At 38.4% G+C, this 14,059-nt stretch overlaps 1 protein-coding gene across 1 annotated transcript in view; it reads left to right on the forward strand.

Moving 5' to 3' along the window:
• Positions 1–14,059, forward strand: part of STAM (signal transducing adaptor molecule) — a 43,894-nt gene that overhangs the window by 19,489 nt on the left and 10,346 nt on the right. The window contains exons 6-13 of the mRNA XM_089533317.1: positions 579–669; positions 1,781–1,973; positions 5,274–5,368; positions 6,957–7,045; positions 9,865–9,952; positions 11,537–11,591; positions 12,256–12,409; positions 13,440–13,615. Coding sequence (XP_089389443.1) covers positions 579–669; positions 1,781–1,973; positions 5,274–5,368; positions 6,957–7,045; positions 9,865–9,952; positions 11,537–11,591; positions 12,256–12,409; positions 13,440–13,615 — 941 coding nt within the window. The remainder of the gene's footprint in view (positions 1–578; positions 670–1,780; positions 1,974–5,273; positions 5,369–6,956; positions 7,046–9,864; positions 9,953–11,536; positions 11,592–12,255; positions 12,410–13,439; positions 13,616–14,059) is intronic.

Raw genomic sequence — 14,059 nt, forward strand, 5'->3', positions numbered from 1 at the left:
AGGGACAGCAACCCGGCCCCCGGCTCAAAAAGGTTGCCTACCCCTGAACTATACGATCACTTTAAGAATGAACACTGACTATTTACATTCCAATTAAGCCTTGACAAAGCAATGTCCTGTTCTTTTATCATTACATGATTAGTACAGGTTGAGTCTTCCTTATTCAGAATTCCAAAATCTGAAATATTACAAAAACCAAAACTTTTTCATTGGTGGCTGAGATAGTGATATCATTGATTTCTGGTGGTTCAGTGTACACAAGGTCAGTATTTAAAATACTGTATAAACTTACCTCCAGGCCTTGTGTATAAAGTGTATATGAAACATAAATTAATTTTGTGTTTAAATTTGAGTCACAGCTTCAGGATGTCTCATTATGTACATGCAAATACAGGTATTTCAAAATCCCAAACACCTCTGGTCCCAAGCATTTCGGATAAGGGAGACTCAACTTGTAGTGGATAAATATGCTTCAAAATACATTGATTTCTTACTAGTGTGTTTTCAATATGGCCTATCAATGCTGGATTTAATTCACTGAATTTTGTAATACTTTTCATTCTGTTTTATTTGTCCAGGCTGCAGAACAAGCAAAAGCAAGCCCAGCTCTAGTAGCCAAAGATCCTGGAATAGTGGCAAACAAAAAAGAGGAGGAGGATTTAGCTAAGGGTTAGTTATTCTATAGTGAGAATCTTGAAATTATTAAAGAATTCTAGAATGTTATAATAGAAATAACTGATTCTACGGTTGGAGTAAATTGGGCATCTGCCCTTCCATTTTCATTTGTTTGCAATGTTTTTGGGAACCTGTGTGCACTGGTCTGATAATAAATTTGTTTAGTGCTCTTTGTGATTAAATGAAAGACAAAAATAAAAGTATAGGGTCACTCTTTAAAGACCTATACCCCTAATTTGGTATGGCTAATAGAGTTCTATTCTCCCCCCCCCCCCCCCCCAAATTCACTTATATACATCCTATGAGGGAAGCAGTTGTAAAACTCGGATACTGTACTCCAAAACAGTTTGAAACCATAATGTAAACAAGAAAAAAAAAAGGAAATATGTTTATATGATTGATTTTTTCTTAATGATGGTGCTCCTTTTTGAATAATTGTGTGTGTTCCCCAAGAATATTAACTGGTGAAGAACTAGTAATCCAGTACAATTTGCATTCTACCATAGATTCATTTTGGCAACCACAGAGTGACATAAGCAGTTCTGCGACAGAGTTCCTTCTGTGTGGCATTTTATGTCTTCTGTGTCAATTCAATTTTAACTCCATGTTCTCATTATAACTTTGATTTTCAGCATAGTGTGTAACAGATGTTGTAAGCATGGTAGGGATATTTTAACTTGCCACTTTCTGTACTACAGAGAACAATGCTAGATAGTCTCTTTTATATTTTATACAAGATTGCATAACTTTAGGCAGAGATGATGTGGCACTGTTACCACCTAGGGAAATTGGAAAAGGAATTTTGCTCAAGCTTTTGTTTAGTTAGTGGCCTTTGTTAGTTTGCTTTAATATTGGTTATACCAATGAGAGGATTTCACAACTTCGGTGCTCTTAAGACATAAGTGCGTTCCTGAGCTGTGCCTTGAGAAGAATATTTCATGGGATTCACAACAGCCTCAGCTTCTCTGTTAACATTTGTCAGCTTTTATTCAGATTTCTTGAGTTTTCATTCTATATTGTAGGGTTGAACTGGCTTAAATTCAGATAGTGATGTCTTTTATCTTACTTTCTTCATACTTTTGTCTTTATTCCTTTTTTTCCCTAGCCATTGAGTTGTCATTGAAGGAACAAAGACAACAACAAACACCGCTTTCCAGTCTTTATCCAAGCACTTCAAGCCTCTTAACAAATCACAAACATGAGGGTCGAAAAGTTCGAGCTATTTATGATTTTGAAGCTGCTGAAGATAATGAACTGACATTTAAAGCTGGAGAACTTATCACTGTACTTGATGACAGGTAACTCTGATGGAATCCACAAACAACATTTGTGAAGTACATATTCATAAGGGTAGAAGTAGTTGTATACAGTAATTATTTTGATGTTTTTTCCATTCTTTCAGTTGGACAGGATTGATGCATAATTTTGGAAAATCTTTGTATTTTCTGGTTGGAGTATAATCTGCTCTATTAGGGATTGAGTCTCTGTACTTGCTGAGAAGGAACCTTCACAGTGAATACTACAGTACCAACATTCTGTTTTTGCAGTTCAGTTGCATTTTGGATTAGAGTACTAAACACATTTAAATTACAGTCATATGTTTGGTTTCACCATGTCATGCAGCAGCTTTCTTTTTGAACCTGCAGCCTTAATTTCTATTGTAAAAGAAGCTTCAGCAGTCAAAAATTATAAGTGTGATCAACTGGATTTGTGAATGCATGTTTATCTGACCTAGTACACTATTGTGCAAGAAATGAGAATTGAAATCCAGAGCAATTCGTCCAGTGTATCACAGTGTCTAGTCATGCTTGCACAACAGTGCCATTTGCTAGTGCATCTCTGCTGATTAGCAGTTAGTATACCAGTTTTTTAAAAAGTGGGTTGGAGCCACTAGAGGACAGGCATTTGTGTTCTACTTAGTCCAATGAATATTCTGATAGGTGCAGAGGAGCAGTTCATAATCTTGTGAATTAACCCTCACAACAATCCAGAAGCCAGGAATAAGGTGAACTTTCCCATGGACTACTCATCCTGCTTCAGTTTTTCAATTCATATTGGCTACAAACAGAGGTTTTTTCACAGCTCTCGCAAATATTTCTGTATTTTTATATTCCTTTAAAACCGTACAAACCTGAAACTTTCATCTGTCTACTTTTTATTTTAACTAACACCTACCAAACATCTACTGAAAATGTTGTCTGAATACAAAAGCAGTCAAACATGAAAAGAAAAAAAGAAGAGATAGTGAGGGCAACTTGCCACAATGCCTACCTCAGTGGAACAGTTCAGAGTTTTAGTTGAGACCTCTCAACAACCAGGAAGAGGTTTTGCCTTGCCTACATGAGGAGGAAGACAGCAAAACTGACTATAGCTTAACCATTAGTGGGGAGGCGCCTGTTATTCAATCATTTGTGGGAATGACAGCAGATAGTGATTAACAAGTAGTCAGTCAGAGCTAGAACATTCAGTTTGCACACACTCTGAAGAACAGCTTTGTTCCATCTCCAGTTTCAAAACAGAAGCAAAAGAGAAGGATTGTGGTGCGTCATACAGACCATCTGCTGCAGACTGGGACTATCAGACCTCTGCCAATGCATCAGAGATTTTCAGCAATCTATTCCCTATTTGTGTGTGTGTGAGAGAGAGAGTGAGATGTCAAAAAACAATAGAGGTTATCACCCTGTTAGATGCAAGGCTGACAGATGGAGCAGGGGCCGATTGCATGGGAAGAGTGACCCAAGACTTGTAGACTGCAACAGAAGCTAGTTGCATTATTGGTTTGAGCTACAGGCAATCCATATGGCCTTAATGCCATCCAGTGACTTAGTCAAGGGCAAGCTTGTTCAGATATAGATGGACAAAAGCAAACGAGTGTTGAGACCTTTTTTACAAAAAGAGATACACAAACTGCTAAGGTGTGTGGAAAGTTTGCCCTATCTCAACCAGTTACTTAAAAGGTACTTTGAGTATAGATCCCAACTACCTGAGCAGAAGAACAGTACTCCTGGCAGAGTGGAGCCTCACTCTGTTCATTGAGATGCTTATTTCACATAAGAATGAAATATTACTTAGTGGATGAAAGTGTGAACTTGGAGAGACAGACATCCTCTTTTGACTCCATGGCCCAAAATGGTATATCTGCTTATTTGTATCATTTCCTGTAGTATCGAGTCTTGAAAAAAAGATGAAGTGGACATGTTAATATTAATCTCCTGGCCTCATTGTAAAACTAGTATTTATATTATCCATAAAATACATGGTAGCCTGAAATATACTGGGAAGCAGCGGCACCTCAAGGCATTTTGTGATCTGAAGTGGACAAGGTGGTGGCTGTTCCCCCGTCCCATGTATGAAAGCTAATTGCACTATCACCTAAACCTTATTTAAAGGCTGGGGATGGAATAGGTTCCTCCACTACACCTTAAATGGGTAGAACAGACCATGCAGCATACAGACTTTTGTCTTCTAACAGAGGAGAGGGGTGCTTACAAAGATCAACTGTTATTGCTGCTCCCCTGTATTAGTTGTCTGAGGTAACTGAGGTAACATTCATTCAGCTGAATGGTAGGGCAGGCTATGCCACAAAGAACTGCAAAAAACAGATATGTTGGAGCGTGTCTAATATCACTGCTAAGAGTATTCCACAGAATGTCTAATATCATGCTAAACAACCTGCTCCAGACACTTGCAGAGCAGCTTATGGAACTATAAGGGGGATCTGCTCCAGTAGCATTTACTCTGTAAAGAAGAAGGCAATCTGGGATCAATCCAAAGTAGGTGAAGGTTTTAAATATTCAGAAGAGAGCATTGATGGCATCATATCCAGCACTTGGAAGTTTTGTGATTCATGTTTATGACTGTTAATAAGTGAATGACACCACCAAACTGTGCCTTTTCAGAGAGGCTGGGCCCCAAATGAATAGTTTCTGTGGCACTGCTGACTGGGGTGGTGGGAAATGTGCTTTGCAGTACTCGCCCAGTTGCAGGATATATTCAGAGGATCAGTTGCAGCAAAACCCCTTGAGGTTTCTTCAGCTGCCTGTTTTCAGTGCACCCTGTGACCTTGACCGCTGCAGACTTCCCAGTACCTAAATGTGCTGCAGCACATTGGAAACCCTTTTTAGGTGGGACACAGCCTTTCTCAAAACATATGTTTTTGCGGAGTGGCATTGTCAGAAAGTTATAAAGCTATTATGTTAGAGCTTCATCATTGTAGTTATATCTGATTGTGGATGTGCAGAATCTTGACCATTATGTGTTGACAACAAAACCTGGTTTGTTAGCAGATAGATAGTGGAATTATTCCTGCAGAAGCATTGTGTTTTGCCAATTATTCATTTCACCAAGAAACTTGCAGAATCATTCTGTCCAACTCCCCAATCAGTCTTAAGGGTAGTCTCTCAAAGAATGCACAGTATACATAAGCAAATACATACAAATTCAAAAGCTGTGTTTAAAATAGTTGAGAATACTGTTAAATTGTCTTTTATGATGGATAGAGATTAAATTCAGCAAATACTTGTGACCATTGACCATTTGTTTTCAGATTCTAAACAGAGACACACATTTCTTTCTTTCCCATTTGTTTTAATCTGTAGTGATCCAAACTGGTGGAAAGGTGAAACACATCAAGGGACAGGATTATTTCCTTCTAATTTTGTAACTGCTGATCTTACTGCTGAACCAGAAATGAGTGAGTAGTGTACTTGTTCACACAGAAAAGTACAGTCCACTTAAGACAGTTTTAAAACGACTCATATGAAGCTGCACATTTTTTCTCCACTGTAAATAACATTTTTGCTGAACTATCATCTCAGACTTTTCCATATTTGAAAAGCTTCTGTTCTTGAAAAGTTCCCCTCATCAATATTAGCCTAAAGGAGAAGTGGCTGTTTTCAGTGAACAGAGAAAGCAAATTTCTGCTTCTGGGATGCTCTACAATATTAAGTATGCACTGTTATCATGTAACTGGTTTGCTTATATTAGAGAAGGTGCGCCCCCAAATCCCACTTGTGCAGCCTGCTGGACAAACCCACCTGGTTACTCCAGCTCACTCTAAATTTTTAAATTTCATGCAATCTTGGGGCCATTTTATCACCTCCAACCAGCCAAACCTGGCTGCAAAGGTAGAGGTTTAGGTCTCCCCTGCTCAAAGTGTGATATCACTTCTTGTGTGCTCAAATGCAGTGGGGCATCCCATGCAGAGGCAGAGTGGGTAAAAATTCCCCCTCCCCCATGTACAATTGCTCACTGAGGATTTATGGATAGTGCTTTAAAGGCCCTGTCCTGGATGCCTACTCCAAACTTCCTGAGGTTTAGGAGTCCTCTAGAATGTTACCATGTGCAGTTGGCTCTCTGTATCCACAGATTCTTTATCCGTAGATTCAACTATCCATGGTTTGAAAATATATCGTAAGCAGATAGATAGATTCCAAAAAGCAAACCTTGATTCTGCCATTTTACATAAGGGACAACATTTTACTATGTCATTTATTTATTTATTTATTTATTTGTGGTATTTATACCCCGCCCTTCAGCCCTAAAGGCTATCAGAGCAGCTTACAATTATTATTTTTAATTAAAAGGTTCCCTGCCCTCAGGCTTACAATCTAAAAGACACGACACAAAAGCAGAAGAATTTTCTCCCTCTGAGGCCTGGACCAAGGCTGATGGAATGGAGGGCGGGCTCTATCTTCAGGCTAGCTCTGGTGGAACTAGGCCTGCCTGTTCACTCCCTCACAGGTCGAAGGATGACAGTTATCATGGAGGGAGGGCTCTTCTTCTTCTTTAATGGGACATGACCATCCATGGATTTTGGTATCGATGGGGGCATTCTGGAACTAAACCCCAGTGGATGGCAAAGGCCCACTGTATTTTATTTGTGAAACAGAACACACTTTACTGGCATTGATCAGCTCCAGATATAGGTGTCTACCTGCTATGTAGGTAGGATGGAGGAGGAATTTGCTGAAAGTTGGACAGAGTTATATTTTATTTCTGGAGCTCTGCTCATTGAAGATGCCCCCTTAACTCTCTCCCCTATACCTTAGCCTACCTTGTATAACAGATCCACTCTCTGATGCTCTCTATAGTAATTTCAGGAGACTGGAGGGGTTTCTTGTAGGGAAGAGAGGAAGAAAAGTCAGACAAAAGGATTTCACCAGCCTGGTTGCATGTACATGAATATCCATCCAACTCTGTTTATTATAAATGAAATACTCATTACAGTTTGTTTTTTGGTTATTAAATCTTTGTCTTTCTGTCCATTCACATTTTTACAGTAAAAACTGAGAAGAAAACAGTGCAGTTTAGTGATGAAGTGCAAGTTGAAACAATTGAGCCAGAACCTGAACCAGTGTATATTGATGAAGTATGTATAAAAATGCAGACATTTGCAAATTGTAGAAGATAAATTTTAGTAAAAAATTTCAGCTTGAGAACTGATGCAGATTTGCAGATGCCAACTTGAGAGAAAAACCTAGATTGCCTAGTTCTGACTTCTCCTATGTTCAGCATCTATCCCTTCATACCTTCATTTAATATATGTGTTTTGCTGTTTTTTTTTAAAAAAAATTAAATTGTACTCTTTTTAATACTGTGAAGCCGCTCTGAGTCCCAGTACTGGGAAAAGAGTGGGATACTACTACTACTAATCCCCTCCATTGTCTACTTTTCTACATATAACATTTTTCCATTTAAGAAAAGGCCTATAATATAGCAAGTTGATGAAAATATCAAACAATTCATCATTATTTTAAATTGTGGCCCCCCAAGCCATGTGACAACCACTACTGTGGGTGGGGGGGTGGGGTGGCTTTTTCTTGGCCTTCATGATTGGAGACCAGAATGCTTTGCACTTGACCCATGGATCAAGTGGGATCATGTGCAGGGGAAAAGAGAATGAGTCTGTTTGAAGGGTTGGTTGCCTCCTCATGCTCCTTTCTTGGTGATTCCAGCAGACCCTTGTCCCTTATTATTATTATTAACCTTTATCCACAACAAATTGCAGGGGGAGAAGATATTAGATCACTATACAGCTAGGTACACACTGTTGTGGAGAGCTGGACTCTGGACCTGCCTCCAATGGGGCATGGGAGGGCTTGTGAAAGAGTTGGCCTTTGGGGCTGATCTGGGAGTTTATTCTGTCATAAAGTCATAGGACTTTGGAGGGAGCCCTCCAGGTTTGGCCTTCCCAAAATGACAGTCCATGATAGCAACCAATCTGTTGGATTGCCCTTGGGATCTCGTGTTTCATCTGCCTATGGAGGTGACATAGGTTTGACATCTGGGCCTCATTTAGATCCCATCCCCATCCCTTATGTTGCTCAGCCCTACGTCTTAAATAGGTTCTAGGTCGATAAAGATGGCCCTTGTTTAACCCAGTTGATTGTGTCTTGTTTCATAAATTCATGGTTGATCAACAATATGGTTTACATTATTTTGATATTGCTAATAGTTTAATTATATTTTAATATCAATATTTATATGTTTTAGATGTACTGTACTGATCTTAATCTGTAAGCCACTTTGAGCCTCAGTTTTGTAGGAAGGGCAGGGTATAAAGAAGATGATGATGATTATAAAAATAATCCTTAGCATAGATCACCAAATACTGCAAGGTGTACAGGATGACCCATTATTCAAGACAGGTTTTATGAAATGAATTAAGAGCCAGTTTCTTTAGTATATCCATTGAATGGTATAGTGCTAATTTATTCATGTCCTTGTGTTTGTGAAGAATCTGCAGTCTTATGTTCTGTTTGTAGCAATCAGATAGCACTGTTCTAGATAGCAGTTTATTCCACAACCTTTTCTGCGTTATATTTGCATAATTTCAGTATTTATTTTCTGATACTTTTCTAAATGTATAGTATTGTACCACTAGGTGGGGATGTAAGAATAAGTAATTGACTATCCTTGGAATTCAGAACTCCTTATAGACGTTATGGAGAGCGAACATGACATAGTGGTTTGAGTGCTGGACTACATCTCTGGAGAATAGGATTGGATTCCTATCTCATCAATGAAACCTACTGGGTTACCTGGGGCAAGTTGCATGCTCTCAGACTCAGTTGACGGCAATGGCAAACCAACTCTGAACGAAACTTGCAAAGAAAATCCCATGATAGGTTTGCTTTAGGGTTACCATAAGTCAGAAAGACTTGAAAGTACACAGCAACATATAGAAGTTATAATAGGGTAAAAAGTTTAAAATAGTGCTATGTTTTTGAAGTATACAGTCATTGGAAACTTTGGCATATATACAAAAAGATACTGATAAATTATTTCATTACACTTCTTAGTTAATTTGGTTCTATTACAGCTGTATTTTAGTTGCAATGCACTTGCTAGAGATAAGACAGTTAAATTCATTTGATTTGTTTTGAAAGCCCCCCCCCCATTAATTGATAGATTTTTTTTAAAAAAAGTAAAATATAAAAACTATGAACATGAGAGGCAACTTTTAGAAGAGGTGTTTCCTCCTATATTACAGTCTTCTAAAATGGTATATGTTGCATCATAAAATGTGCATTATAAAAAAGGTGGTTTTCATCAGAACCATTCTTACTCAATACATACCCAATTGCAAATTTAATCAGTTAACGTAAGACAATTAATTTATTGAATTGGTGTTGCTTTAATTAGGTGATGACCTAATTTTAATCACTTCAAGAGTATGTGTCTGAGAGAGAGATCTGTTTATTTATCCATGTATGAAACATTATTTAGATGGGTCACAGTGCAAGTATTATAAAATTTATCTTTTGAAACATCCAGAGTGTTTTGAGTAGATTTTTGCTGTTAATAAAAAAGGCTGCATTATCGCCACTTATAGTATATAACATTATTGCTGATGACTTACAGATTTGGTTGCAACATTGATAGCAAAATAATTTTGTGCATATGATATAAGATTTTATATTAGAATTACTGTAATATTTCTAGCATTTCCAGAGTTCTGAGGAGCACATCAGTTTGTTCTGCACACTTAAGAATATTCCAAACTACTTTGGGAAATAAGTGGTCATTTTAAAAGCAGTTTGTGATATGTTGAGGGGTGCCTGCTGTTCAAATTTAAAATGACAAAAATGTAACTTCCCCCAAGACAATGAGAATGTTTAAAATAATTCATTGAAACATATACTAGAGACATAGTTCTCAATCAAGAATATTTGCCTCATATTCTAGGATAAAATGGACCAATTGTTGCAGATGTTGCAAAGTGCAGATCCAAGTGATGATCAGCCAGACCTCCCAGAGCTGGTCCATCTTGAAGGTAAGTGTCCCCCCACCCAATTCTCCCCAAGCAGTGACAATGAAGTGCTAACCGCAGCTAAGGCAGCCGACTGCATATCATGAGATGTTATCTTTTACAACATGATGGGCATAGTGTGATCCTCCAGACCCATTAGTGCAGCCCCCCCCCCCCCACTTCTCTGGAGACTTGGACGCTAATTGGCCTCCAGAATCCAAGGTTGCAGCTTGCTGAATAGATGACACAATTTGTTGTGTTCACAGAAAAGCTCTTTTTCGGCCTTTATAAATCAGCTCTTAACACCTTCCCTTTGTCCTCCCTTCCCATGGCTGAAAATATTCTGATTTCTCTTCCACCCAGCTCCCGCACACATCCTCTCCTTTTCCTGCTCCTGCAACCAAACCCTGCTGCTTTATCTTTCTCACCATCTCATTCCTAGGTTCTATGTGCATCTCCTATCTGCTTGTCTTCCAGTTCCTCTTATTTTTTCTGAGTTCCGCCCCATACCCAGGCCCCCTGAGCAGCTTCCTCTTCTTTGGTGATCCTCTGTTTCTTTTCCATAATCTCAGACCCTCCCCCCTCTCACACACACACCTCTGTAACAGCACACCAGGCAGCTCAACTGCAGCTGTAAGATCTAGGCTACTACAGAGTGAGTGCAAGAAAGAAAGAAAGATAAAACAGAGAAAGCAGCAAGGAAGGAACAACAAGACAAGAGGAGAGAAAGAAAGAGAGAAAGATGATATTGGCAGAGAACAAGTGGATCTGATGGATGCAGAAGGAGGCTTTTCCCCCTCTGTCTTTAATGGCAGCACTTTCCTGGACAGGCAACTCCTGTACTCTGCAATTGGTGGACTATCAAAGAACCAGAGTGCCTGCTCTGTAAATTAAATTAAATTCAGCAATTAAATCAGGAGTCAGTTAAGTTGAAATTAAAATTAAGTAGCCATTTTCAGTAAAAAAAAGAGTTTTGTTTATATTAATGAAACACTACAAATGATATAGTTATGTATTTGTAATAATTTACATTAAATTTCAAAATTAGTTATTTTAATTACTTAACAAACAAAACCAACCAGCAAGGTGCAGTCCTCAGCACTTCCAAAACCCAAAATGTGGGCCTCACAAGTTGGCCACCCATGCTTTACAAGTTCTTTACAAACTTTCCTTCCTTGCAAACTGAAGCAGTTTTATATAATTTATTAATTTTCTCCTAAACATTTTTTCCTCAGTTCTATTGACTTTTGCTATGCAATTTTTTTATTTTACAGTATTTTCTCATTTCAAAATTGTCTGTCTCTCTCTTCACCCAATCATATTTGAAGGTGGTATGTAGCAGTATGTGTAATAATTTTTTAAACACCTAATAAAATTAAACACTAGTTTAAAATTAATCAGAGAATAATTCTTTGCTTGATCTCATTCCCCACTGCCATTTCATTTACCTTTTGTGTCACATTTTTTTTAGATTGTAAGCCTGAGGGCAGGGAATTGTCTTAATTAACAATTTAACCTTTCTGAGAGTCTTTGTGGCACAGAAGCAGGCTGTAAATATTCAAAATGAAATGAACAAATCATTATTAAATGTCCAAACTTTATTTCTAGCTATGTGCCATCAAATGGGACCTCTCATTGATGAAAAACTAGAAGACATTGACAGGTATGGATAGTCAACACAGTTATAATTTTTTAAAGGAGCAATTTCTTTGTTTTATCAACTAATAAATAAAAAGAAACAGTGTTCTGCGGGGGGGGGGGGGTAAGGAAGTGTGCTGCTTTTTAAAAAAAAGACTGAATTCTTTTAAAGGAAGCCTGAAATTATGTAAGCTCTATAGATTCAGTGGGCCCACACTTCTATGGTTGCAACTATTGGTAGGATTAAGGCCAGTGTCTTGCATAAAAAATTATTGGTTATTTACAGTTGTTTCCACACAAACTATTTACTTCATATCCAATGGTAATTTCTATTGTATTTTTCTTCATGAAAAGGCAATCATTAGCTCCTTTATGGCAACTTTGTTTTAGTCTTGGGGCATTTGTATATTCTACTCATGTAGAGGCAGTTGTTTCATTCTCTCCATCCTACTTCCATCCTTCGAAAACTCCAGGCCTGGATCCCAATACTGCCATTGGGTAATATTTTAGGTCTTCAGATCAGGAGGGGGGGGGGAATTGAATGTGCATAGCTCTTGCAGGAGCAGTTAAAAATGCCCCCTCTTCGGTAAAAGGCTATTTATAAAACTTCAAAACAGATTAAACTGTTAGCAACTAAATCATAATGCTCATTTGTAATATATTAATTTATATTAAAATGATTCTTTTAGGAAACATTCTGAGCTCTCAGAGCTCAATGTCCAAGTGATGGAGGCACTCTCATTATATACCAAGTTGATGAATGAGGATCCAATGTATTCAATGTATTCAAAACTACAAAATCAACAGTACTACATGACTCAGTCTGGTGTTTCTGGCTCTCAGGTATGCATACAGAAGTTTCCAGATTGGTAGCAAATGTTCTGGTACAAAGTGTTTGATAATGCATTCTCTTCTAGCGGTAACACATGAGCTCTGTGTTGGATAAATACCTGCCTTCTGTTTTGTCAGGATGCATATAAAGGTTATATTGGGAGCAGTAAGGAGCTAACATACAGTAAAATATACTTAATACAGAACTAATACAGTAAAATATACCTAATACAGGGTGCCCCTCCCTTATGTGGGGGATCTGTTCCGGACCCCCCCCCCCCCCACATAAGGGAAGTTGCGCAAATGCTTGAGCCCCATTTAAAACACTAGGGCTTGTGCACACGACAGCGGCATGGTGCGGGTGCTGCGGGTATCATTGCCTTTTATGGCGAGCAGTTTTCAGCATAAGCTGAAAGCCGAATAAAGCTCACCCGCATATGACGCGGGCACACTGTATTTCAAAATTTTCATTACCTTCTAGCTTTTGTGGAACATCATTAATGTGCTGTCCAGTTCATTAAATTGAATTAGGATGGATAGGAAACAATATGCATCCTGTGAAGAAATCTAAGATTCAGAGGCTTGTTAGATGGGATTACACTCGTGCTGAAGACACAGGTTTGGGGGTACTCTTGGAACTAGCTGGGGGTGAAGAGGAGAGAGAGAGAGAAGTCTGTATCCCATTTTGCAAGTTATGAGCCTTAGAAATCCTGAGGGTGAAGGGAAGAGAGAGGTCTGTACCTCGTTTTGCAAATCATGAGCCTCGGAAATCCTGAGGGTGAAGGGAAGAGAGGGAGAGAGTGTGTGTGTGAGTGTGCGCGCTGAGGTTTGTTTCCCCATTTTCCTTGCCAAGACTGTGACCCTTGTGAGGTCCATAGAGGGGGAAGTGGTGCTTTGTTTCCCACTTTAAATCTTTTGTAACATGCCCCAGTGTTTGATCCTCGACTTATCCACGGATCATATCAGAATTCATGATTTTGGCCCCCAAAACAGCCCTTGAGGTTGACTTATAAATGAGTGTATACGGTATGTGTATTTTCAGGTTTATTCAGGACAGCCTCAAAGTAATACATATATGGTCCCAGGAGGTGCACAGATGGGCCATGTACAAGGTTACAGTCTTCCACAGGAGCCGCTTCCATCTCTCAATCAAGGCACAATTCCTGCAGCAGCAAGCCCTGGATTACCTAACCAGCCAGTTCAGACCTCTTACACAAAGTAAGTATGAAATTCAAAGTACCACAAACTTACATTTAATTTAAACTACTTCCTTGATGTATTTGCCTTTATGACATCTGCAGTATGTTTAAATTGGGCTTTTGTTCTCTAGTGTCATTTGCACAGAATAATTAAAATAAAAATACAAGCCCTGATTTTGGTGGCTGAATGTCATTTAAAGTATAGTCCTGAAGCTGTTTATTCATAAGTGGATGCCATTTCTGTGATATTGATGTTCAACATTAGAATTGCCTGTAAAAAACATATAGTATGCAGAAAATTACAGATTTCTCAGAACAATAACCATTTTTCTAGTTGTGTTCAGGGTGACTCATTCTTTCTCCACTCTTGCTTGATGTAATGCTTTCACTTAATTTATTATTATTATTATTATTATTATTATTAACCTTTATTTATAAAGTGCTGTAAATTTACTGTTTAACT

Source organism: Sceloporus occidentalis, unplaced genomic scaffold (assembly GCF_023333645.1).
Source record: "Sceloporus occidentalis isolate IW3139 unplaced genomic scaffold, rSceOcc1.0.p SCAF_7, whole genome shotgun sequence".
Classification (NCBI taxonomy): Eukaryota; Metazoa; Chordata; class Lepidosauria; order Squamata; family Phrynosomatidae; genus Sceloporus; species Sceloporus occidentalis.